The 27443-nt window shown below is 41.4% G+C and overlaps 3 protein-coding genes and 1 non-coding gene across 6 annotated transcripts in view; 1 reads left to right on the top strand and 3 right to left on the bottom strand.

The window, feature by feature from the left end:
• The window catches only part of elf1 (E74-like ETS transcription factor 1), a 44847-nt gene extending 31195 nt beyond the window's left edge, over positions 1-13652 (bottom strand). Inside the window, exon 1 of one of the 3 annotated variants that reach the window (XM_050041532.1) lies at positions 13084-13652. The gene's annotated coding sequence lies outside the window, so the exon portion shown is untranslated. Of the gene's footprint in view, positions 1-1763; positions 2055-13083 lie in introns of those variants that run through there. The other 2 variants (XM_050041531.1, XM_050041533.1) reach the window with 2 other exon arrangements.
• A 447-nt stretch (positions 13653-14099) lies between these two features.
• trnae-uuc (transfer RNA glutamic acid (anticodon UUC)) lies at positions 14100-14171 on the bottom strand. The gene has a single exon. It is a non-coding gene; the product is annotated as a tRNA-Glu (tRNA).
• A 671-nt stretch (positions 14172-14842) lies between these two features.
• Positions 14843-20470, top strand: LOC126388461 (ubiquitin-conjugating enzyme E2 A). The gene is made up of 6 exons (XM_050041535.1): positions 14843-15055; positions 16289-16369; positions 16591-16616; positions 17268-17357; positions 17500-17588; positions 19407-20470. Exons 1-6 carry the CDS (start codon positions 15012-15014, stop codon positions 19533-19535), a joined length of 459 nt encoding a protein of 152 aa, XP_049897492.1. The 5' UTR covers positions 14843-15011; the 3' UTR covers positions 19536-20470.
• Positions 20471-20516: 46 nt separating this feature from the next.
• nkrf (NFKB repressing factor) lies at positions 20517-26182 on the bottom strand. The gene is made up of 3 exons (XM_050041530.1): positions 25767-26182; positions 24638-24762; positions 20517-23536 (listed from the first exon to the last, which is right to left on the bottom strand). The coding sequence occupies exons 2-3, from the start codon at positions 24726-24728 to the stop codon at positions 21228-21230; spliced, it is 2400 nt and encodes a 799-aa protein (XP_049897487.1). The 5' UTR covers positions 24729-24762; positions 25767-26182; the 3' UTR covers positions 20517-21227.
• Positions 26183-27443: the final 1261 nt, after the last annotated feature.

Consider the following 27443-nt stretch of genomic DNA (forward strand, 5'->3'; position numbering starts at 1 on the left):
CCTCATCAGCCTCTGTGTCCTCTGAGTGAGGCACAAATTAAACAGCATCTACGGTATGAGTTCATCCTCTGAGACGCGAAGGCCTCATTTACAATCCAAATCAGGGTGGGCACACAGTATGATGAAAAAGTTAGGGCAAATGCAAACTCATACCTGCTCAAACACAACAGGGCCATTCACTCACTGGGTCATGTGCTGATGCACAGCAGGTGATAAACACAAACAGAGTGCAAGGCCAATTGATCCAAATATAATAATAGCTCAGTGACGGAGCCAAAAGTACACAGATATTTATTTGGTATCTCTGCAGTGATCTGTTCTAAGTTGCCTGTCTTGGGCCCCAACTGCAAGTTACGTCAGACATTACATCAACAAAATCAATTCTGAATGCCAAACTGATGAAACAATCACAAGCTTTGGTCTTTTGCATATAACTATGTAAAAAATTGACCAAAATTGGATGGAAATCTTTTCTATGATAAGTGTAGTGCTCTGTGCAGCACGCAGCAGCAGCAATTGTAGACAGATTAAATAAAAAGAGGGTGTGAAATCGAGTTGTTGCTCAAACTGTAGCCATGTTGATTCAGTGATGTAGAATGTGCACATTGTCTGGTGTGGTCTAAAAAAGTGCAGAGTAGATTTCTGGTGAAACAGGAAGTGTGCTTTTATCTCTGCTGCACTGAGCAGCTTTTAGAGACAGATTCTCATCAGCATTAAGAAGAATATTTCAACTGGTTGCTGGGAAAAAAAAACAACTGACTTTGGGGAAGGTCATCTAATTTGTGCATAAAAGAGGAAGCACAGTACTGTGGGTTCAGACTTCCCTCTGAGTTAAAATGAAGAGCCTCTACTTTACAAGATGAGCAACATTCTGTTCTGATGGCCTCAAGATTTTGATGCATGAGGCGGTGCATGACTGACTCCACGCACTAGACTGTGGAGAGCAACAACAGCAAAACCGCAGCAGTTTTGGTGTCAACTCAATGCAGCATTTGACATTTTAAATGATGGCTGTATTAGATTTGGAGAGCAATCACGCATCAAAATCGACATGGTACGTAATTACTGATTACTACACCATAAAAAAATACATGTGGGCTTGGTCAAGGGGCTTGCAAAACGCTGTTCCCGCCCTTGCTTCAGCACACCCTTATAAGGCAACAACTCATAAATGAAAAGCAACAATCAGACACATCAGCAAAGGATCATTCGTAGTAGTTGTTAAAAAGACAAATGCAGAAATTCAAACCTATCACACGGTCTCACGTGTTGTCAAGCTGTAGAAAGTGTCAGCCGAGTTTGAAACCGGTTGAGCGCCCCAACATTAAAACTTAATGTATAGAACTCCCATGATCATGGTTCTTTAAATAGCGTCTGCTGTTAATTTGAACATAGTTTGATTTAAAGTACGCTTGGAAGACATTTGATGGGGAAAACATGTAACTAAATATCAACTGTATTTGCATGACTTGTTAAAAATCACTTAAAAAAACCTTAACATGTCAAATGTGCTGATGAAAGAGCGACGATAAAGTTAAAGGTGCATTATGGCAAACTAACTACATAGCTGCGTGTCCACCAACAAAAACAACTCTACACTATGCAAACATATTAAGCCTTTAATACATAAATACTTATTTAAAATTCTTGAATTTAAAAATTCCTAGAAATCCATTTTAAACCATTTGTTTCACCTAACATGAACCAGCAAAATAGGTAAGGTGTGAAGAAGAGTAGGAATGGAAGAACTATTCATCACTAACCTCAAAGACTCAGGATTCAGGTGACAATGTCCATAATAGCACCCGAACAAGTGTCGATCACAGTAACCAATGAAAATCAAGAGTAAAGTAGACAACAAAAGGCAAAAAGGGGAATAATCCAAGGTGCGTTCAGAGGGGGACAAAGCTGTCTGAAGGTGTGGACCACTGGCCAGCCCCACACCTCTTTCTCACAGCGACAAAACAAAACTGGAGAGGAGGGAGGGGAAAAAAAAGACAATGCAATGGCTGCTGTTAGAAGCAGAAAAAGGAGAAGTGTAGTGAAGCAACTTGTCCTCTCCCTATGAGTCACGCAGCACTGTCGCCATTGGTAGGGGAGCCCTGAGGCAGAGTGCTTTCACCTGGCCAATCAGCGATGAGTATCGGCCCTAAATGCAAATCCTTTCAGGTGAGTTCTTCGTGTGGCAGGGATTGGACGGGGCTGCAGCGGGGGAGGGGAGAGCAGAGAGGTCCAACCAGAGGGCCACACCTCAAACAGCATGAAAGACGATAGACGGGTTTCTCCTGCAGAGGCGGAGGAGTGCTGGAGGTGCAGGTAAACAGTTGGGCAGGTATGCGCTTACTTTAGACTTTGACCATACAATAGGGGCCAGGCACGGTGATTAAAATCTGTGTGGCAGCTCAGAAGTAAAGTTCACATCTCTTTGTGTCCCATTAAAACATTCACAGTGAATTGTGAGTCTATTAGCCGTGTCGGGGAGCCAGTTACGCTGCTGACTTGTGGGGGAGTTGTTCTCCCTGTAACAGAAAGCCCCATAAAACAACTTCTACCAGTGGGAGGTACAAAGAAATGAAACTGTAAAGTCGACTGCGTTTAGGTATGAGCAAGTGTTTCACCTCAGAGGCCCGAAATAATCTCTCTTCCTCCTCCTCCTCCTCCTCCTCCTCCTCCTCCTCCTCCTCCTCCTCCTCCTCCTCCGCCTCTTCAAGATTCAGTGATCATGGGAAAGCTCCTGCTGTGAGCAATCATCACATGCAAGTTAAACTCAGGTATTCACGTCTCAAATTTTACATTTAAAGTTATTACATTATGCAGAAAGTGCCACGGAGCAGCAGCAGATGGTAACAGATCATTTTTACTGACACAAATTTTTTAAAGTTCAGTGCGTACAGATATAGCCAAGACTTGATAAGAATCTTTATCAGAAATGACACTCAAGCAAACAGGAAGTGGTGGTCTGTGGTGAGTGGTGAGCACTCTGTGTCTTCAAACTCTCGTCTGTGCATCAATTTGTACACACTTTCCACTGAAAAGCCTCACGTAGTGTATTCAACAGAAGCAAAAGTCAAATATTTAAATAAAACTTGGCTCAAATTGGAATTGTTGGGAAAGAACATAAACAAACACAAGACTTGGGAGATTGATATTTAAAAAATGAACCCATTAAACTCAATTGCAACTGTGGCAGGGTCTGTTTGTCAGGGACGCCCAAATCACCCTCTCAGTCTCCACTGAGTGCTCTCATCATCACATTAATTCTTCCTGGCCTCCTTTCAATGTAGTTCAGCTCAGAGTAGAAAGCAGCTGTTTGCCTCGAAACAAATTGATAGCCTTGCTGTGGGGGAAAGTTACACCAAACAAGCCCCATTTATCACCGCCTTTGGAAACATCGTCCACAACCCCAGAGCCTTGGAGGAAACTGTTCACTTCTTGTGATATAAACTCTAAAGGCTAACGCACTGCAGTGCTGCCGAAATCCAGGACAACTATGTAAACATACAAAAACACACACATGCATGTACACAAGCAAATTTAATTCCTATGTTACTCCCCTATGTAAGCCTTACAGGCGAGTTTAAAACAGTATCTGAGGCCTAACGGAGAGCTGCATACATTTAGCACAATATTAGGGATGTAATGCAAATAGGGGCGTTTTTTTATCTTTTAGGTTTTCTGCATCTTTAGTTCGCCCTTATTTTATTATGTTAAAATCCTATTTACATATTCACACAGTTTATCTGAAAGAAAGCCATCAAAGGAAACATTTTCAATAAACTGGGGAAATATTTTAGAGCTGCAGCACTGAGCTGTGACTGTAAGCTTTTATATTCCAGACACACAAATTCTGCATGTTCTTTACAAAATCTGAAAAAAGGGAGAAAACTGAAATGAGCCCGCGCTGCATTCCAGTGATCTGTTAATTGTGGGTAATCAGCTGTGTCGGAAAAATATTTCCTCGACAGAGTCAGGGAGCAAACAAATAGAGAAGAGGGTAGGGCATCACAAACACTTCATGGCTGAATACTAAGGAGCATGTGATATTCCTCTGTGTGTGCCAGTATCATTTAAACTGTCCTTGAAGTTTTGGTTTGAGGATCTACGGTGACATGAATGAACTAAATGTCTGTACATGTCCTGTAAAGGTTTCATTGAGCGATGCAGAGCGAGAACCACCACCTACACCTGCACATCAGCTATAATTACATATTATAGATAGATATGTACTGTGTATAGGGCTGGGTTTCGGTATCAAGGAACATGAGCTCAAGGGGTAGACCTGGCCTCCAGATTCTCCCAGATCTGATCAAGCACTTGTAGGACATGCCGATACCCCACCTCACAACCCACAGGACTCAAGGTCCTAGTGCCAGATACCACAGGACACCCCAGAGGTACTGTGTCCATGCCTCAAGAGTTCAGATGCCCCACTGCGGATTGGACTTAGCTCTGACCTGTGGAGGCAAGGACACAGGGCCTTTGGGGTACCAGTGCTCCCAACGGATGCTCGATCAGATTGGGATGTGGGGAATTTGGAAGCCAAGTCGATGCCTTGAGCTCTTTGTCATGTTCTCAGGCCGTTCCTGAGCAGTTTTTGCAGTGTGGCATGATGCATTGTCCTGCTGGGGGAGTGTCGTTGCCATGAGGGGGTGTACTTGGTCTCCAATGGTGTTTGGGTGGCTGGGGCGCGTCTAACGCCAGGACCCAAGGATTCCCAACAGAACATTGCATTGTAATAAGATGATCAATGATATTCGTTTCACCTGTCAGTGGTTTTAATATTGTTGCTGGTCGGTGTATATAGACGCATCTGATGTTTGGGCACAAACCAACACTAGACTGTTAGAAAATCACAGCTCAAAAGTTTGGACTCGATTAAATAGAAACAGAAAAGCAGCACAAATGTTACTTAGTTACACCAGACACGCGTCTTTGCTCTGTGGTTTACAGTGTTTGTCGAGGCACATTCATGCCATCGAATCTAGACTAAACTGCAAAGCCTCATGAATGTGAATAATGTGTTATTGTGTATTTTTATTGAACGCGAAAAAAAAAACTGTTTGCACGTATTCTCTCCAAAGAATTTACAATCCCTCCAATTATCCTCTGTAATACTGAACGCAAACTCCCCCAGAAGTGCGCAACAAATCACATCCACGCTCTGGGGAAAAAGCAATAAAAGTGAAGATGTTTAAATTGCTGGTGCTTCATGACATGTCAGTGGGATACAATTAAAATCAGCCCACAGTGTGAAAACACAAAAGGCCTGTCTCACATAGTACATTGTGCTCTCTTTATTTCTATGAGTGGTGTAGTAACTCAAGCCAAAAAAAAAGAAAGCTTTGATGAGTGATCAGTGCCGAGCCACATGACCCTGTAGACTCAGACACACCTTTCCTTTACAGCCTGAGAATGAAAAAAATCTTGACTCTTTTGTACTAGCTCTGCACAACAGAGGCCAGCCAACAGAAGCGGGCCTCGAAGCCTGCGCTATGTCCCCATTAAAGGGCAGAGCACAGCAATACTGTGCACCACAAAGCTGATGTGGTTAAGGCCTGTGTCAGGGAATTCCCTTTATCCCAAAAGGGGGGCATGATCACTAATTGCATGCTGTTAATCTTCCTGCTTGTTTATCCAAATGTTAATGCACTTTTTAGCACCTAGATCCACATTATAATGCTAATATTTTAATTGGAATATAACAGTATTTGTGTTATTATCATTATGTTATTCAGGTTGCTACATAAATGTCAATGACAGTAAATTTTATGCTTAATTTATAGATAAAAGTTGAGTATATAGGTCCCTGCAAATACAGTATGACTAGTGCCCACTGCATTTTATATATCTGCCCCCATTCAAACTTGATTTATATGACACACTTTATTTAGGAATGAACTACATTTGTACCTGACAAACCATTCCACTATGTACTGCACTCAGAAAATCTAGATCACTCGGTGCACAGTTATTTTGGAGTGACTCATTAAACCTGACAAACATTTGGAACAATCCTTGACAAGATGAGATACGGGAGCCTTTGGAGGACGAACAGAATTATTTGTGTAGTTTCGAGGTCATCTGATGGCTGCTCTAGCCGCTCAAATACAGATCAGGGAAGCTTTTAGACGAGGCTGAGGGACGCCTGCTAACAGGACAGAAGTGCATCCCACAAGAGATGCACTCTGAGGTGAACGAGAGGGCAACGAGGCTTCATAATTAACCCCGCTGAGATGGACAAATAATTATTCCAGGACAAAACACTCAAAAAAGCATCTGCCATGTGTAGATTGTTATGAAAGATTGAAGGCAAGTAAGGTGCTAAACAAATATTGCAGTTTAAAAGTCTGCCAGCTGGTTGAGGTCAGACTTTGTTGTTGCAACAATCTGGTTTGTTCAAGAAGCTGACGGCTAATAGTGCTGTGAAAACTTCATCATTCTCCGACAGTGAGCATCCTGAGCTGAGCCAGGATCTAACATGATTCACTGTGCTGACTGAGTATGACTATAGTATGACATACAGACCTGGTAAAGAGCTCTGTAGGTTTAGAGCTATCAACACGAAAATGCATTTAGGGTGCAACAGCTCATCCAACTAAATGTCGGTGATTCAGCAGCACCTCGGAGCAGACAATGATGCATAGGCCACAGGCCTTTAGCAGAAATATTTATTGTGCTATTTGATTTACCTAAGCTCTGATTTTGCTGCCTTGCCAGAACATTACGTAATTACTCTAAAATAAAACACTTTGGGAAAATCAAACCAGGAAGAAATAAAATAATTTGTGGACCGGATTTTAAGCTGCATTACTTTGGGGCAGCAGAAACAAGCTGTAAAACAACAGTGACATAATTATCACCTTTTCTGTGGGTAAGTAGAATTTGTTAGCAAAAGGAAACAGTTACAAAGCACCATTAACATCCACTTGGAGTCATGTGTCTGGCCATTTGATGAATGGAAGTCCAATATTTTCTCTTATTTTGCTCTTCACCAACTCCTGACAGAAATATCGGACTCTATAGCTGCTAAATGCTCCACTATGTTCACCAGCCTGTCCCTAACTGCATCTGTCCGCCGATTAAAGCTGAGCAGGTAGTGTGTAGTGGGTTTACAGAGCTTCTTGCTACATACAGCTGCCTGTTGCATCTGGAAACGGTGTTGATGAGAGCACTGAAACCGAACCAAAACAGTAAATCTATCTATCTATAAGACGCTAAACCACTCCTCAGAGCTGAGGGGAACTGCAGAGTCAGGTGATATTTATCTGTGTTTCACAAACATGTAGTTATTTGATCCACTGTCAGCACAGAGAGGGGAGAATTCCCGCACACTGGCCTTTACTTGCAATACAAAGTTTTTTAATGTTTCAGTACTTAGAACTTAATGAAGGTTTAAAGACCGAAACATAAAAATAAAGTATATTGCAGGTAAAGGACAGTGTGTGTGAATTCTCTCCTCTCTTCCCTGAGGACATTTTCTCCTATGAACCTGTCTACAAGAAATTGAGGGTGTGCATGAACCTCCACAGTGAGGATCCACTGTTAGTGTAAAAATATTGATTATAGCAGCTTTAACAATAAATTCTCAACATGTAAGGTGCCTTATTAAAGTGTTTCATGCATTAAATCTAGTGCCTTGGCCAACAGTTTGAGACCCCTTGTAGGGGTTAGTTGGAGTTGGAGTTTCCATAGTATTAAATTTATCCTCTCTGTGGGTTTAGTTTATAATACAACATACAGTAGCTGTTGAACAGACGAGCAGTGGCTAGCTGCTGTAGTAGCATTAGGTCTATTGCTGGTGAATCCACATACGCACACACAGACTGCAACTCATTAATTAGTAAATACAGAGAGCAGGCCAACAATCCAGATCATCCACATCACACCTCTGTGGACTGTAACAGCTACCTGCAGTCAGATACAGGCGGACAGCATTCATTGCTACATCACATGACTGAACCACCTAACTGCTGCTTCTCATACAGACATCTTATCATAAACAATCACTGAGGTTTTGAAAAGTCCGTCTGTGTCACATGAGCTGATTCAGGGCTAAAGGTGCGGGCCTGCTCCAGTAGTTTCTAACCCGAGAGCTCTAGTTTATCTCAAGCTCATTATTTATAAAATGCCATGAGGCCCTAAGAGCATATTGCTCTGTCACTCAGGGCCTAGATTATAATACCCATTGGCTGCGAGCACTTAAATAATTCAACAAGCCTGAGGTCTGCCTGTCACTCTGAAATTAACCCAAAAGGAAAAAATAATAATTTTACCGACGGTGAAGACAGACAACTGCCTCTCAGCAGATGTGATGAGCTGCCAGAGCTCACTGCAAATTCTGTCAACCCTGTCTTCGCTCATATTAGTCACATTTGTTGAAAGAGTTTGTTAAAACTTGAATGAGGAAAGATCATTTGGCGTCTTCAAGCAAAGCTTACTCTTTGAATCCAAGCACCAGTGGCTGAGCTGACTCATGAAAGGCCTCTGTGAACCTCTCACTGCTACCTCATTAGCTCCAAGAGACATGAAAAATGACAGGGTGAAATATCATTATGCGCCAAAGTTGCAGGCTAAGCCAGTTTCTATTTTTGTGAGGAGCTACTTTGTGTGGTCAAACTACAGTAAGCTAGAACATTACAACCCAAGCCATCACTCCTTAATGTAATTACACATACATCAGTGGTACGGCCTACTACGCTGTGTGCTTACATGGACCTCAGAGGGCACCATAAAAATATCAAAGTAATGTGGTTAACTAATCTCATGATGTCAACATGCTGCCATAGTGGACATGTTAGACTCTGATTCATCCTTGAGTAGTTCTCCCTGTAGACAAAGTCATATGTTGGGACTAAGAGTTTCTTACTCTCCCCATGGTATCTGAAGGATTTCAGCCTTTTCAGCTGAATAGAAACTAATTGGATGTCTTATATTTTAATCTAAGGCAATAGTTTGACATGTAAGGAAATACACTTAGTTTTTAGCCAAGAATTAGATGTGAAAACCGAAACTACTCTCATATTTGTTCAATATGAAGCTATGAGCCAGTTAGCTTAGCCTAGAATAAAGACTGGAAACAGGGGAGAAAAGCTAACCCTGCTGGAATCTAATTAATCAGATTAACACATTATATCTTGTTTGTTTAATCCATACAAAAGCTACAATGCAAAAACAACTATTTGTGGGTTTACAGACAGATTTTGTGAACCTACCGCTAGCTATCTTTATGCTAAGCTAGTGGTGGCTTCTTATTCACAAAACCACAGTTTGTCAATGACAACTTGATGAGATTTAACTTACGAATTAGTGAGCTTTAGAGTTGCTGGTAGGCAGATTTTGTTACATTTGGACAGAGCCAGGCTAGCTGTTTCCCCTTGTTTCCAGTCATTGTCCTAAGCTCAGCTAAGCTAAGCTAAGCTAAACTAAACTAAGCTAAGATAGCTGGTTGCTGGCAGTATCTATATCATGAGTGGTATCAATCTTCTCATCGAACTTTCAGCAAGAAAGCATATTTCCCAAAATGCTGAGCTATAACTTTAACGCTTTAATTCAAATATAGTCTGTTCTCACTTGATTATCACCACCATCGATGGATTACTGACAGACAGACACATCCCCAGAGGTCTTAAGTGTCAGGAGCCCACTTGGCCCTACTGTTTGCTCAAAATATTACATACTGATCAGGACGAGACCACAAAGAGATCCAAATGAGCTGCAAAGGGACACAAAAATAACTACAAAAAGGGGCAAAACAACCACCAAGAGACACAAATTACCTCCAAGAAATACAAAATGACCACAAAGAGACACAAAAATTGGTACAATGACGACAAAGAGGCAAAAAACAAAACATAAAAAGGAGTCAGCACCACTATAAAGTCTGTGCTTCCCGCTCCCATGTGGGGGAGGTCGTGAAGCCTCTTGCATATCTGTGCCCAGGGGCCTGTTGTCTCATAATCAGCCCATGATCACCACAAAGTCTTTATTATTGCCTCAATATTTAATTTTATGACTACTGAATCAAAAAATCCCCTACATCATGAAAACAATGTTTTTTTGTATAGCTTATCAGTCTATGTTCCACCTCCTGAATCACTCCGACTCATTTAACAAGACTAACCCTTACTAACACATTTACATAACAACTACATACTTACAACACAAAGTCCAGGGCTCTTCTACGTGCTAAAAATAGCTTTACAGGAACCCTACATTACATCATGACAATGCACAGATTCAGGGAGAAACTCGGGCATGATGACTCGTCCAAGTCACATGCCTGTGAGACAGGCAGCATGAGAGCAGAATGAGGTTACAGGTGGAATTTCCCTCGTCTCTCCTTTCTCTCTGACGTCATGTCCAGTGGCAGTGGTTTACTGCTGCCGCTGCCTAGCAATCAAACATGTCCGACAAGGTGATATTCAGGTGTCAAAAGCCCGGGTGGTGAAGCAGCAGCGTACAATTAAGGAACTTTGCAAACCAGCAGTTCCCCTGCAAGCCCTCAACAGAAAACAGGCCAGCACAGGGTGTTTTTTTCCCTACACCTGAAAAAGGGAAGTTTAACAGTTTTATTTCTCTTTTCACGAGTCAGTTCCTGCATTTCTGCAAGTCATTTGAGGTGTCAGCCATCTCATATGATTGTTTGTTTAGTCGAAGCATATGAACATTGCCATCTTGTGGTTATTTCTAAGGCACCCAATTACACACAGTGACACCTAAGGAAGGATCATTCAGTAAAGATGGAGGTGGCCTTTATTTGTAGTTGCATGTGTGGAGGCTTCACATTAACTCTTTGTCTTATTTACACCTGTATGCTCAAATATATCTGAACACTGTAACAGGGAGGTGAACCCTTTTTACAGATTACCCCATATGCCAACTTGCAAAAGATTCCCTGTCTCTTGCAAGGCCACTCTGAAAGCTTTTGTGAAACTGGAGTGCTGCTTACTAAATAGATAAAAGCTCAGATCTTCTTTTTGTGTAGCCAAATCAATATCCAGCAGCCCATTAAGACAGGCGGGTACGTCTTGAGCAAGGAGAAGAAGTGTCTAATGTCTAAGGAGCTCCTCGTCACTGAGGGGAGAACAGCACGGGAAAGCTCTCCATTATTGCCCTCGGTCATCCTTGCACTCCTCAGACTACTGATGGTGACATCACTGTCACAGGATAAGAAGGCTACCGGGAACTGCTTTGGCCTCAACCACACAGTCTTCCATCTGCAGCGCACACACACACACACACACACACACACACATCACTCACAGCCTGTGCAGCATTAAAGCTATCAATGCACAGAGGACAGGGGCAAAAGAGGCTGAATGTGTGGGCAGAGGCTTGTCTCTAAAACAAGGGCACATGCTCGGAACAAACAAGACGACTCCACACTGGCATATATTTGGAAAGTCTTGCTCTGGATAATTGCTTTCAGTGGATTGAAGTTTCCAATTATCTGCAGGCCTCTGCCAGAGTTCCCACCATAGGAAGGTTGCAGGGGAGGGGAGAGATGGTGGTTGAAGGGCTGGTGGGTCCAGCTGGTCCTGTCTCTAGTGGGACTGACAAGCTGAGCTCGTAACTCTTCCCCTCCCTCTGCGTCACAGCCGCCTCCTCTGAAGGGTGAGACTGCCGACGGGCCAATGAGAATGTGTTTGTCTGTCCCATGATACAAGCATCTTAACTGAAAAATGTAAACATCTGGCAAACATTTAGACTTAGCCACAGAATAGGGTTGATACTATAAAAAAAAGACTTTTTTGTCTGGCCAAGTTGACCTGTATGTGTATAAATTGGGGAAAACAGCAAACAATCATTTATATTTGTACTCCAAAGAAGCTCAGTGAGAATCTGAGACTCACTCTCAGGGCAACTCTTTCCCATTTCAGTGAGTATATTCAGTCTGAGGGCTCCTCTGTGGAATGAGTGACACACAGTGGAGTCAGATTATCAGTGACTGCTGTGGAAATAGTTCAAAAGTGATCATCACAATTTCCTTGAGCAGAATTTGACATATTTCAGCTGCTTATTTTATAAAAACCAACACTCCAAAACAAAGATAATCAGTTTACTATCACTGAAGACTAAAATATAGCAAATATCCACCTTTTAGAAGCTGGTGGCTTAGGACTGGGTAAGGGGGACTGAGTTTACAGGGCCCTCTTGTGAGGAGGGTCCACAAAGATACTTGAATAAATAGCTGTGGATGCCAGAGGGATCCACAGTATTATATTAAGTACAGGGTCCAGGATTTTGTGCTACACCCCTGGCTGGGACTAGTAATTTTTTGCCATTCATGCTTAAAATACTTTGAATGATTAGTCGCTTTTCTGTTGCTTAACTAATGGATTAATTGATTCATCATTCTAGCTTTAAAGCCAGTGAACTCCATGTTCGGTGTATCTACAGTAGATAAACTTTTTCCAGTGTTTTCAGGACAAGGCCACACCTGGCATCAGGGTCAAGGCAGACTATTTCTGGCTATGGAGGACAAATTATGGGCTCTCTGTTTATATTAACTATATATAATATAACCCTAAACACATATAAGCACTAAAAACTGCACTGAAATTTGTTCTGAAAGTGCTCTCTGATGTATAAAGGGATGATTATTACAGTTGTAGCTGTGGCATTGTGAAGGGGGCATCTCCTAGCACTAATTGTCAAGATTTTCAGCACGCGCGCACACACACACACACACACACACACCCACATCAGTGCAGTCACATGCTGGCTGTCTGACACAAAGGGGAGTCACAGTAATCTATGGAGTAGTAGGCTGCAGCAGGTCATGTATCCCAGAGGCTAGTGCTAACATCATATGAGTTCAGTCATGCTTCTTTAGTTGAGGTGTGATAACTTTCAGAGCACTGAGTGTAGCCATTGTGCTATAAAAGGCCCAAACTGATATAATATTCTACAACTGTAGCTATTATCTGCTGAAGTTTTGATTATTTGACATGAAAAGCACCAATATGAGGAAAAATATAAATTTAGTATAGAACAGAGAGGTCACATTATGTACAGATAGTTTCATTGTTAGTTACAAGAGAGCATGAAATAAGAATAAAACATGCCTGACTGTGGACTCACCCTTGTAGAAGTTGTCATCAGCACAGCATGTCCCCTGGCTTTATGCAGGCAGTTTTAGTGGCTGTCCTCATGAAAACACGGCGACGTTAGAAAAACATTATTATCCCTGGGGTGCGAGTTGGGAGACAGACGGTCCTATAACTCCATCATGGCAGAGTCACCGGTCGGCTGTAGCCTCCTGCTGCTTTCGTGTGCTTCCCTGATACAAGGTTGCAGTTTTCTCCGACAGGGGCAGATGCGTGGGGAATTCCTAGCAGTCACATTTTCCTGGGAAATGATTGGCCCAGCACCAAGTTTGGCTGCAGCCTGGTAGTAGTAAGACCAGAGGAATCAGGAGGTTTCACTATTGAGCAATAAGCAGCGAGGGACGACACACCAAAAAACGATGGGAAAAAGTTGTTCAAGGTCCGCGTGCCTAAAAAGTAAAGGATTATCAATATTTAATTGTTAATGGATATTAATATAATGTAAGTGCAGACTGACGCTAAGTAACAGCTATGGGTTTTGCACTGCAACTTAACGAACCGTTAAACAAACTGGTATCTAAGCGACGGGTCGGTTAACGTTAATGTTTAGTAAACCGTTACGCGGTCACAGGTGTCACTTTACAGGCAATTTTGTCCACAGCTGAACTCGGTTTAGACAAATTAGGTTGCTGACGGATAAAAATATCGGTTGTACGTTAAAAAAAAAAGTAGCGTTTGAGTCGAGTTTATTTTCCTGTACTACGTTAAACAACGATAAATGTTAGTGCGGGGAGATATAAGTGGGACTGGGCATCTTCCGGGAAGGTCCAAGCCCTTGTGAGATGAGAGCAAATGAGGATAACTCCTCAACGGGCGGGGTTTACAGTAGGTTCCCTGGAAATGATGAGCTTATGGTGGGATGGTGTATCAAATAAAGTGGAACTGGAGCACTCAACATGTGCCAGTAATTATCTGCTTCCTGCTGAGATAAAATGGTAGATAGTCGGTATCATAAAACATTAGTTTGTTGAAAGTGGACAAAATCGTATGTTCCCATACCGGGAGTCGAACCCGGGCCGCCTGGGTGAAAACCAGGAATCCTAACCGCTAGACCATATGGGAAACGTGCTCTAAAATGACGTAAGATTTCTATTTATAGTGTAGTATATGAGATATGCGTTGCTATTTTTCTGTCTGTTTTCAGAATTATTATCTTTACAATGGCATAATAAACCAACAAACTATAGTTACCATGATAGTTACACGTTACATTAAAGGCAAACGTGTTATTATTCTTGTTCGGGGTTGTGTGCCGTATCATTTACAACACTCAGGGGCTAGGTACCATCTAGTGGTCTTTTAGCGTTACTGCAACTTGAATCCAGGATGTCAGCCATAAATACCTTGTGTTAGAAACAGTCGCTGGTTATACTCAAAGTGATTAACTGAACTGGATTCAATTAATCGGAAAATTGGCCGCGGTATAAAAAATGCATATGAGGAAAAACTGAGGGGTAAAACCTTACAATCACACGAACCTTAGCCGTGTTCCGATCAAACTAAATATGGTTGCTAAACATATGACGTAATTTTCTGTGGAATGATACAAGTGTAGAGACGGGGTCTTTTTAGGTAAATGCAAAATATTCTAACGATAATTACAACGAGCTAAAACTGGTTCAAACTTGTAACTAGACATACTCGATAATGCCACGTTCAGTCATAATGTTAGCTCGCCTCTATGTAGCCACACAGCTCACCAATTTAGCGCCAGTCGATGTTAGCGTCCCCCGTCGAAGTGGTTGCGCCCTCAGACGAGCAGATCCAGCCAAATATTTGACAAACTAGCAATCGTTGGCTAGCCAGCTAGGAGTTGAAATAATACGCCGGTTAAAAAATACACTTCCTCACACTTGAGCCGGTTACGTTTATGCCAAGGATTTAGGTTTCCGTGTGAGCAGGATGTCAACTCCAGCAAGACGACGTTTAATGAGAGATTTTAAACGGTAAGCGTGAAGAAAACAACAGGGAAGTAGCTGTAGCTAATGTTAGCAGCCGAAGGCTAGCCTGTTAGCTTCACCCTAGACGGTATTCTAAACTAAACATCGCCATGAAATAATAACACAAATAGACATTGAAACATCGGTGGATTATAACCGTGTTTTTGTCTTTCATTAGAGTATCTACCGCTTAATTAGGGTGGTGTTAATAAGTGGATGACCGGTAAGATATTGACAGGTAACGATCGTTGTTAACGTTACCGGTAAGAGCCGTTGGCAAGGCAGCCAGGAGTTGTAACATAGACGTTGTGAAACTTATGGTCACTGCTCGCTCTCGAGGATGGATGTCGTTAAACTGCGACTTATTATCCTTTGCAACATAACAGTTAATGGCTCTGTTCATATGATATCAATGGGCCAGATGTCCCCTCACAGGCAAATGAAACGTAGTGGTAGATATACACTCTGCAAATACACCCTGATCAAGGGAGCTCCTCTTCGCGACCCTGATAGATCACTATCTAAGCCTGAGGATAAACAACCATCTGCCATGCAGTCACTGAAAACCTGCAGACAGTCAGTACAGCCCGCTATGGCACATGGTTTCTTTTCCCTGATCTCTAGTATGTTCAGCTGAACAAAACTCATGGTCATAGAGTCCAAGACTTAATCCTGTTGGCCCACTGTCTAAATCATACACCAGTCTTTTAGACAACGTGCGTAATGGATTAAACTTTAATAAACATGAATTAGGAATGTGGTTGTAAAGGCCAAACACATAAAAGCATTGTTTGTGTTCACTCAGGTAGGACAGTACACTATAAGTAACACTTTCCAGCGGCACTACAGCATGATTGCTGTCATTGTTTTTTCATTATAATGTAAAGAATAATGTTGTGTAGATATATACCACCCAGCTGTAAATCCTGCTGAGGTGTTTACCATTGGAGAATTTGCATACAATTACCCACCCAGGTTTAGAGACACAATTCAGGGCCTGTATTCCTGGTTTCGTATTCACTGGAGCCTTGCTGTCTGCTGATTTGTACATTAGAGTCTTCACCCCTACTTTTTAATGTTAGTTATTATTATTAATCACCTGCGTGGTTGACCACCATCAGCAGCATTATGCAGTATTATGCCCCTGATGTTGGTCTAGCAGTATTGACTTTGACGTCTGTGTGGTATGCTCTGTCTGATATCACCTGCATGTTGTGATGCTTTCACTGTTCCTGTTAGGCTGCAAGAGGATCCTCCAGCTGGAGTTAGTGGGGCCCCATCAGAAAACAATATCATGGTATGGAACGCTGTCATTTTTGGGTAAGTTGATTTGTTAAAATAAAACATATAAATGGGAGGTTTTTGGCAATTTTAGTAATCAAATGTTTTGTAGAAGTTGTCACTGCTTGTTTTTGGACATATGTTATAAAGCTGTAGTTCATGTCAGCAGGTTTTTTGAGTATTTCAGACTAGAATCTGAAAAGTTATTTGGAGCTTTTTGTAAGTGATGATCTACAACCTGTTTGTTACCTCTCTTTCAGACCGGAGGGAACACCTTTTGAAGATGGTATGTATTCTGAAAAGCTCTTTACATTCAAATAATTTGTCTTTCCAACTCTGATATGACAAAGATTAGGCAAATACTCATGCTGATTTTAACCATCAGATATTGGAAGTTAGATTATATTGATTGATATCAGTAGCTTTTGAATTTCCCCTCGGGGATTAATAAAGTATATAAAATTAAATTAAAATTAAATTAAATTTAAATGGGCCCTTGAAAGTGAATCAGGAGAGAGTTTTGTTTTGCTTGTTAACTAGTGATCAGCTCTCCAACATCGATCAGATGGAGTGTATTTAAAGAAGTTCAGATGTTTAAACGAATAACTTATTGCACTGGACTCTGTCCAAGAAGGCAAACTTTGACTTGGGAGTTAATTCCCTTACTGTTGCCCTCAGCATCTGTGGACAATAAAAAAAAGTGTTATAAATACAGTTTTCATTGGTCTTTACTTTAAGCAGCACCATTTCACTACAGATATCAGTTTCTGATCACTAACTAGGCAGCTGAGTTACAAAAATGATTTAATGTTGCTTTTGATCACCAAAACAGTCAGGTCCACAAACTGATACCTGCATTTTCTACTTGGTTACTGGATTGGACTGGTTTTAGTTAATGTATTTTAATCCAGTCTGTGTCATTACTTATTACTTTCAGGAACCTTCAAACTTACCATTGAATTCACAGAGGAATATCCAAATAAACCTCCAACAGTGCGATTTGTCTCCAAAATGTTTCATCCAAATGGTATGTACTTCAACGGCACTAACAATTTCAATAGCAGCAATTAAGCGTTTTAAATGTATCTTTTATTTTCCCCAAGAACACTGACTTGTTTTCTGTATTATCTGCCGAGTAAACGCTTTATATTCTGTGTGCTCTTTTGCAGTGTATGCAGATGGCAGCATATGCTTAGATATACTTCAGAATCGTTGGAGTCCAACCTATGATGTCTCTTCAATCTTAACTTCAATACAGGTAATCTAACATTCTTACTTACACATAAACACATCCTGTGCTAATGCAAATTAATGAAGATCAAATTTGTAGTGATAAAGAGAAATACCTGGACAATATACGTATTGTCATTTACACACAATGACTGTCCAGTGCTGAAATGACTGTTTGTTAAAACTAGGGCTGGTTGTTGTTTAATAAATTATGATACCAGAACCACTACCACTTCAAGTACCCTCAAAGTTATACCAATACCAGTAGAGTACTTTATTTGATACCTTTTTCCCCCACTTAATTCGATACTCTGTGAATGGAAGCATTCTGTAGCGTAAAAACACCACCAGATGCCACAGGTATTAGAATAGCCACACTTTCTAACGTTTTGGTGACATCTCGGCACGCTGAACTCAGGGTTCCTACGCAATATGAAAAAGTATGGAATTTGATTTTAGTAATTACCAGGTCTGGGTATGCATTGAAAAAAAAAGAGAGTATATAAATGTAATTCTTTGGTTCCAATTCTGTTTTCTAAAATATTACATTTCTAAAAATAAATTCATCAAAAAAGCAGAGTGTTTTTCATGGCATTTGGAGCAGGCAGCCAGCGCAGACAAAATGTTTACCACTTTGTCAGAGATTGCGTGCCAGAGTGAGCTTGATGTTGAAAGCAAGGCAGGAAGTATAGCGTGTGATTGAACACTCCTACACAGAGCTGCCTGTACATTACAGCCTGCAAAACAGCTCTGGACCAAATCCAGATATTCACAACCAAATTAGTTTGAAAGAAAATGCAGCAGTATCTGTGAACTGCACATATTTGAAAGCATCACAAATATAAGTATCAAGCTTCTCTGAATGTTTGAGTAACACAGTGATTAGGTTATCAGAAAAGTAAACGGACTGTCTTTTCTGCACAAGGAATCCCTAACTTTATGGCTGTGTTCATTGTCATATCCATGGACACAGTAGATAAACAAGGCTGCACAGATGCTGTGAAAATGAATTAGTTCACTTTTCTCAACTGATTTTTTTTGGTTCTTAGTTATAAAAAGAAACTGAAAAATATGGGGGGAAGAATAATATAACAGCTAATGACGCAATGTGAGTGGACTTCAGTTCTCTTTTCTAGTTCCCCGGCGAATTGCACATGAACATCCCTTCTGTTACTGAAGTGGTGGAAGGTTTACAGTTATTTAAATAGCATTGTATTGTTTTAGTGTTGCAGCTTGAATCAAATGCTGTGTGTTGAAGTCAGTTCAGTTTTGTGTTAATCAGTTTGTATGAGCGACAGTACCTAGTTACAATCCTGTGGCAGTTAGTTGGCAACATAGTCAGAGTGTAACATACAGTACATGTTAACAATTGGATTTTAAAACCATTAATTTACATCATAAACATCTTGCTATTAGAACTCGGATGAATAATATGGTCTGAAAAATGTACACAGAAGTTTGGAAATTTGACTCAGGAAAAGTATGGAACTTTGAAAAGGAAAATGTGTAGGAACCCTGTGAATCCCCAACTCGACCTCACCCATATACTGTATGGGTTGTAGTTTCGGTGGTAGTGAGGCAGTCATACGTTGCATTTAACTGATGAACGCCTCCAGTGATTGGCCGCGAGCAAAACCCTATCAGTGGTCATTTCTTCCTCAATCTGGGTACAAACAGGATCGAATGCAGGTAGTGTTTGACTAGATAAGTTTCAATACTACTTGGTACTGGGTTATTTCTGTTCCCCCAAAGGTATCATGTACCAATACCCAGCCCTAAGTTATAATATCATAAAACTTTATTAGAAACCTAACCCTCTGACATTCTTTTTGTTTTATATTTAAAGTCTTTACTGGACGAGCCAAACCCAAACAGTCCCGCCAACAGCCAAGCAGCCCAGCTGTACCAGGAAAACAAGCGGGAGTACGAGAAGAGGGTTTCTGCTATTGTTGAACAGAGTTGGCGTGACTGTTGACCCCTGTTATTGTTCGAGTACGAACAGTGTCCGGCCCAGAATCAAGAAACCACCGATCAAGAAAACTGAGCTCACAAAAAAATAAAAAATAATAAAACGACACATCTTAAAAATCCTTCTCAGTATATTTGTCCCATAACTGTTGCTAAGTTTGTATGCTGTTGTGTTGTGGCATTCACTCCTGCCGAATGCTATTGTTGGGCGATAGCGTATGTTTGTTAAAAGTTAATGTACCTTGTTATATCTGGGTTACTTGCTACATGCCCCGACTCTCTCTTTTTTTAAAAACAGGCGGTCTCTCAGCTGTCGCTTTTCTACCTGTTTATTTATACATGAAGTAAACTGGTTGGTTGACACGGCGACAGTTTATTAGATGTGCTTGCTGTGTGGTTTGCTGTGTAGATACCGACAGGTCAGTTTTACAAAACAAAAAAAACAACAAAGGCGTTCATGGGAGTTTCTCCTTCTGTTTCAGTGGCCTCACTCCGTTTGGTTTTGTTTCTTTCTGTCTTTTGAAAGCCTTTCAGAGGGATAGAAAATTACCCTGGCATGGACATCCATCCCTCAAACAAGTTGTCAACTCAACAGATGCCTTTGAGGGTCGTTTTTCTCTCAACTGTACTTGTAAAGCCATGCCTTTGATTTTAAAAGAGATATTGGTGAATACACACGTCCCTCTTCAACACAGAAACAAGACATGTAGTACCCTCTGTGGGTGCTTAACTTTGTTTCATGCACAGTTTCATAATGCTGACGTTTTAAGGCTGTGTGAGAACATTTCTATGCTATTTTACAATCTTATAGGTCAGCTGACGTAATAGGCTGATACTACTGTTTAAAACAGGATGGTGTCTGTTTTCAGATTATAAGACTTTGCACTGGTAACCCATGTAACAAACTGTACATTTTCTTGTAAATAAAATAAATATACATCACTTGTCTTTGTTGCCTTTTTAACTCAGCACAAAAATATCCATCTGATGGTTATCAGTTTTAATTTATTCAGTCATTACAGCTGTGAAAACAAGCAGACAAGTTAACTGTACTCACATAAACCAACACATCTGACACTTAACAAAGATCACAGCTTACAATTTCCAGGTGAAGATTTTTCCGATAATGGTTGCAGCTTGTACTTGTAGAACAACCTCCAGGTGTTGAAAGAGCAGACGACATTGCTGGTATTGCTGTATAGAGATGTAACACTACAGTGAGACTGATATGAGCACCTAGCTACGGTTGGATGTTGATGCCTCTCACGAGTCTACTGTCAACAATGTTCACAAACAAGCAGTGGAAAGCTGCATATTCTGCCAGGTTCCTTAAATAGCCATAAAACAAAAAGTGGATTTTGGTGACCAAGAAAAAACAAAAAAACTCAGTCATCAGAGTCATCATCAGGACATGATACCACAAAGTACTGAACACTAGCTCATTGTGCAAAAGTGAAACGAATAAGACATGGAATGACAGGAGACAAAAAAAGACACTTATCCTACAGCCCCTGCTAAAGCTAAAGTACAGTTTATGGCAAAGGAATGCAGAAACCACAGGTGATCCCTGAAGGATTCGCATGTGTTAACATGTTGTAAATTGTCACACAAGTATAAACACAGCTGTTACACTTGTGATTTGTAATGAAGTCCGAGCCGATGTCTGATGATTTTTTTTAAATTTTGCCCTGCATGCAAGTCAGTGAGAGGCCTGAGGTTTCACAAGTTCATATCGTCCCACCTGTCCCTCCTGTAACAGCTGACCAATCAGCTGGTCTTTGTGTACTTTGCGGCTGACAACGAGGAACCGCTGCCGTCCCTGTCCGTACGACTTGCTCCGTAGGCCGTATTTCTGTGATATCTGATGGATCTGCTTGCGTTCGTCATTGGTGAGATCAGTGGAGAAGCGAAGATCGTCCTGACGGTCTGAGCTGGCATAGTTACGAATGATGTCCTCGATATCACGTTTGCTGAGCTGGTTCCCAGTTTTGTCCGTGTCCATACCCAATCCCTCCCTGGAGAACTGTTCCTTCACTCTGATTGGTTCTGCGATGCCCTCCCCATCTCGGCCCAGGCCGCCTCCTTTCCAGCCCATCTTGCGGAGCAGCTGGTTTCCGATGTTGTCTTCCTTAATCTCCTGCCTTGTGGCCTCCTCACCAGAGCGAGCCAGGATCTGGGATCGGGATATGGCGTCGTTGTGACCTTCCTTTCTCAAGTTGGATTTGACCACAGCCTGTGTTTGCCTCAAGGTGGCCAAGGCTTCCTTTGCTGCAATGTGCTTCACTATTTTTTTGGGCCCGATTCCTGCTGCTACATACTGTCCTTCCAAGTAGACTTCACACCTCCAGCGATGATCAGGCAGAACTGTGAACTTGTAATCAGCAGACACTTTATTAAACTGCGCTGTGTCATTAATGATACAGATTGCATTGTCAGAGTTTTCCAGGATGACCAATTCACTCAGATGCTTCTTTTTGCCAACCGGTGGCCCAAAGCGTCCCCCAGAATCTGACTGATTATTTTCTCTGGAGTATTGTGATAGTTGTTGCGGCTGTTGTTGTTGTTGTGATGGTTGTTGTTGGTGGTGGTGGTGGTAGTGTTGTTGCTGCTGCTGCTGCTGCTGCTGTTGTCGTTGTGCCTGATTCATGCGAAGTTTCCTCACTGCCTCCTGAGCTGCTGCATGCTTTGAGCTCTTTTTGGTACCTGTTGCCTGAGCGACCAGTTCATCCTGCAGGAAAACACTGCACAGCCAAGAGTTGTTGGGGAGCAGGTCGAACTTGTAGTCTATCTTCATGCGATTAAAAGCCGCAGAATTGTTGAGTATGCAGATGGCGTCGTGAGCATTATCCATAACCACAAACTCTGTCCAGTGCTTCCGTTTGTCAGGCTCGTATTGGCCCTTGGAGCTGGGTGTGGGTTTATCCTCTGGGTTTCGGAGTGCAGGTAAAAAGCCTGGGGTTGGGCTGTGCACCTGGCACACAACCATGTCAGTGACTACCAAGTGTCTGAATTTGCGCTGCACCACACGAACCTCGACTGCTTTCAGGAAGAGTTTCACAGCCTGCTCAGAGGCCCGGTCCCTCGCTCCATTTTTACTACCAGAGTATCCGGTAGCAAGATACACACCCTGACATCTCAGTTCACAGGCGTAACCATCTGTTGGTACTTTCCTGTTCTTCGGTAGGTCTGCCTGAGGAATGTCCTTCAGGTTGACATAAATATACTCAGGATTGGTCTTGCAGGCCTGAATGCTGCGGCTCAGCATGAAATTATAGTTTGGCGATTCACTTCCGGTCATGAACATAGGGTCCCTAAAAGCAACAGCCAAAGCAGACGCTACATTGGAAATCAGCCTTTGCTTCTCATCTAACGTCGACTGAGATATGGGAACAGGCTGCAACGAAGAGCCCAGCTGAGATGTGGTGGGACTGCTCCTGCCCGGGCTGTTGTAAACTCGGCTGAATGGCCTGCTTGATGACGGCCGGTCCTGATGACCGTACCCCAATCCCTGACGTCCAGATTCCCAGCCTCCTGATCTGCTCCCTCCCCCATATCCATTGTATCTGTGGGGGAGAGAATAGGTGTCCGAAGTTCGTGAGGAGTGGGCTTCATACTTGGCTGCGTATTCCTGCTGTGTTTTTGCCATGAAGTTTGAAGTGGACCCACGTCCTCCATATCCCAGCCCACTTGTGCTACCTGAAAAACTCTCTCTGTCTCTTTCTCTGTCTCTGTCTCTATGGGGACCCCATGAGTCAGAACTGTATGAGGGCACTCTGTCAAAAGCAGGCCTCAGAGAGGAGGAGCCCTGCACTCTGCTAGTGCTGCTGTACGAAGAGTGTTCAGAGTCCCGTCTCGCACTGTATGACTCACTCCTCCTGCGCTCCTTATCGTTCTCCTTCTCATCAGCACCAGTTCCTCCGCTGCTTCCACCACTGACAAAGTGTACAGGCTCGAATCGAGGCCTGGAACCAAATTTTGACACAGGCATTTTCCTCATGGGCTCGTCTCCTGCAGGAACAGGACACAGGCGGGCAGTTAGAAAAACAAAAAGGACGTCTGATTTTACTTGAATGAATGGGCACACCAGGGTTAATGTGATAAAAGTCCCATGAGGCTAGTGTGATAGATAGCATTCATATCTTCAAACAGGATGCTGTGACAGGACTTAATGGTCAAGTTTCTGAAGTAGGCAGGTCAAAGACTGTTCAATGGGCACTTAAGTCATCGTGCGTAGGCAGCATTTACCTCCTCATCCATCCCTACTCACAGAGGAGGTAGAAGTACATGTTTTAAGTGCTGAGCAATACAGATCTGATCCTTTAATGGAAATGGCTGGTAAAAGTCTGTATTTTTCTTATTGTCAATGAATCCCATGAAAAAGTGCAAGAATTAATTGATCCTGTATCATCTTTAAAGCCAAAGCCTGATATATCTTATTCCTCTGTGCCATAGGCTTCCATCGGTGTAGCAAAAACTGCTAGAGACACATATATAAGCCACACAGTTGCACCCCATGACATGTTCCTTCATAAAGATGAACATGGGCACTGACTGTGGTATATTAAGAGCCAATCCTACATAGCCTAAACTGTCCTTCTGCCTTAAATATTCATTTAGGCATCTGAAAATAACTGCCAACAAATACATTATATATTCGTGTTTGAGTGACATTTGTTAAAAATAACAGTGCCCAAATGAGAATTTATATGTGTGGCCTGTTTTTAAAGATTTATACATTCAGTGGGAATGAACGGGCTCGGCCTGAAAGCCACAGACAGGCTGGAGAGGTTTGAGAAAAGTGAAAAGGCAGACATAAAACCTAACTGGTCTTTTCATGTGTAGTAAACATGAAGAATAGTGTCAGCCTTATTATTGCAGCCTGATATATGTTACTACTGTAAATTGTTTGGATTGTCCCCCAAAAAAGCAAACCAGTCTTCTGTTCAATTACTTGACTTTCCGCATGTCCAAAAGCAGTTATAAAAGTGTGATATGAATTATATTATATTTATAAGGTTATAACAGTGAAACACAAACAGTAGACAACAATGTGGATATGGAAAACTTTTAAACTCAAACACATACTACACAACCCAGATCAACACTCACTGCCATCAGAAGAAGTAGGTCTCTTTTTTGCTTCAGAACTAGGACTTTGGTCAAAGGAGGGCATTTCGCCAGTGTCAGTCCCTTCTGCCATCACCAGCGCCGTCCAAATCAAATCCAGGCCATACCTGTCATTGAGGCCAGAAATGTAAGTTAGACACAAACGCACAAATGGATTAAACAAACAAACACAACATCTGGTCATAATGAGTTTATGCTCCATGCTGCCTTTAGAGGCTCAAAACATTTCCCGGAAAACAAACACCACATGGGCCGTTCCTGTTTTGCAGCAATGTTTCAGCCTCATTACTTCTGGAGAAGGGAAAAAAAAGATGGGATTTTCATGGGGGATTTTTTAATTATATAAAAATAGTGACATGTAACTGTCAGGAAAACATTAGCCAATCTTAGGCACTCAAAGAATAATCCTTATGGGTGGGGATTAGTTTTTGGTCTACAGACCCATCCCAGACACATGATAAATGATAAAAATGTTAAAAATGTATAAATAAATAGCCATATTTGTAAGTATTTATATGTATGTCTGTATGTATAGAGAGGTTGTGAGATTGATAAATAGATATTGATAGTTAAACATGGTCTGTAAGTTAATATTATCTAAAACATTTTGAGCATTTTATAATATTATGGCTCATAGTTCTTGAGTTAAGTTGTTAACTTTGCACTGTGGGCATGGAAAAATGACCCACATGTGCTTAAAAAAGATCTGTAAAGTAAAAAGAAGTGTTTTAACGTACATTAATATGTGTTTAATGTGATACAGAAGACCTTAAACTATTTGTTAGAAATGTTTAACATATTTTAGAGTAGAGAAATATGAATAATTCATGGGGAGATAAATGTTGATGCATGACAGGGATGGACTGGCAGCAGCATGCAGAGACTGAAACACAAACCATGTGTCTGGACAAAACATTATACTGTACAATTAAAAATATAATGAATATGATGTTAAAAGAGATAAAGCAGGTGCATGTTGTGCCACCACAAGGCCCTGACAGAGTGACGCAGTAGGCCGACATACAGTGCATCTCTCACAACCAAACATGTTTAAAAAAATTAATTTGTCAACAATTAAAGGTGTCACTACTGAGCTGTGTCATATTCCTACCTTAAGGTGTAGCCTTTGGTCCGATTTATATCTCTGTTCTTCCGCTGAGTGAGAGACAGTACATTTATTTCTATGATCAGTTGTCTGTTATTATCGTGTTAGCCTCTTTTAGCTAACTTGGCTAACACTGGCAAACCGGTGGTGTCTGCTAGCATTAGCCAGCTAGCTGCTAGCTGACCCAGCTCCACTTCAGCCACAACAGCCTCCTCATATAGTTTTATATTAGCTTCAGCTCGTCTCTAGAGGAACCAGACATGTAGGCTTGTGTCGTCTGAGTGTGATATCCGAGGCGGGTGGTTTAAAGTGCTGCGCAAAACCTGCTGGGAGCTACAGACAGCGACTCAGCTAACTAGCAGGAAGCATCCATTTTCTGGTCCAGCTCAGCTACAGTAAAAATCATGGCGTCGGTCCGTCACCGCACTGACCCAGAATGCTTTGCCGCCGGACGGTTCAAGCACAGCGGGCTGATGCTGCTCTACGTCATTCATGTGCACATGTGGTTCAGAAACTGAATGAGATAGATGTAGAAACATCATTCATGACATTGTTAGTCAGTATCCCAGCAAGTGTTATCAAGGAGTTGGATAAAATTATATCTGATTATCTTCGGATGAAGAAAAAAATATATAAAAAACAATTAAAAAAAAAATTAAAAATTATTTATTATAGTAGTAGAGCACAAGGTGATCTGGAGATCTTGGATATTAATATCTTAAATAATACATTCAAAATTAAATGGATTTTTTTTAATCCTGTCTCTGTAATGCTTTCCTCACATATTTATTTAATTCAACATGTGGCATGATTTGTTAAAATGCAATTTTTCTGTGATAATATCCCAATTAAATTAGGCAACTTTCATAAGCAAGCCTTTTCAGCCTGGCTATTAGTATATAAACATAATTTTAGTCCCCATAGATATTTAATCTGGAATAAGGATATTCTATTGAAAAATAAATCGACAGGTGATAACCAGTGGAACCTGTAAAGTTGTATTTCAGATTTTCATGAAATTCAAATCTCCTTTTTGACATTATCTATGGTCTACTTTCTTTTTCTTTTTTGGGGGAGAATAGTCATTGAACATATTTATATTCCATAATAATAGTCTTGATTGTTAGTGGCGGGGTCCGCCATTCCTGAGGGGGATTAATTTTGCCTTTACATGGACGGAAAAGATGCATATTATCCAGTGTTACTATAATTTTGAATAACTGGAATCAGACTCACTGACTCTCGGGTCTCCTTTATGAAACAGTGCATAGGGTCCATACTAAAATTGTATATGTGAACAAAAGCTGAAAAGGGTGTGCGCCAAAAAAAGTCTGATTTATAAAACCCTGTGTACGCCTGGCAATCTCTTTGGAACTGTCCACACTTGGATCAACCTCATATCCATATTCTATACAAAAATAAATCACTGTTTTATCACCCATGGTTTGACAATGGTCCATCCAATAGGTATCGATGCATTAATGTTTTCATCACTTAAATGTTGCAGCTGGTGAAGATGCAGCTCATTTTAATTACTGTGTATACCGCTGGGTTGTTTAACCTATTATATATCATACTCTATTGGTTGATTTATACTTTGTATTTATAATCTAAATCTACAAAGAAAAGTTAACTAAAGCTGTCACACAAATTTAGTGAAGAGTATGATATTTTCCTCCAGCA

Source organism: Epinephelus moara, chromosome 4, assembly GCF_006386435.1.
Source record: "Epinephelus moara isolate mb chromosome 4, YSFRI_EMoa_1.0, whole genome shotgun sequence".
Lineage (NCBI taxonomy): Eukaryota > Metazoa > Chordata > Actinopteri > Perciformes > Serranidae > Epinephelus > Epinephelus moara.

What these genes read in the sequence shown, in the direction of transcription:
- LOC126388461 (XM_050041535.1), top strand. Translation starts at nt 15,012, where the DNA reads ATGTCAACTCCAGCAAGACGACGTTTAATGAGAGATTTTAAACG. An exon ending in GGGAACACCTTTTGAAGATG is followed by an intron (nt 16,617 to 17,267) that starts GTATGTATTCTG and finishes TATTACTTTCAG; the next exon opens with GAACCTTCAAACTTACCATT. An exon ending in CAATCTTAACTTCAATACAG is followed by an intron (nt 17,589 to 19,406) that starts GTAATCTAACAT and finishes TTATATTTAAAG; the next exon opens with TCTTTACTGGACGAGCCAAA.
- nkrf (XM_050041530.1), bottom strand. Translation starts at nt 24,728, where the DNA reads ATGGCAGAAGGGACTGACACTGGCGAAATGCCCTCCTTTGACCAAAGT. An exon ending in ACCTACTTCTTCTGATGGCA is followed by an intron (nt 23,537 to 24,637) that starts GTGAGTGTTGAT and finishes CTGTTCCTGCAG; the next exon opens with GAGACGAGCCCATGAGGAAA.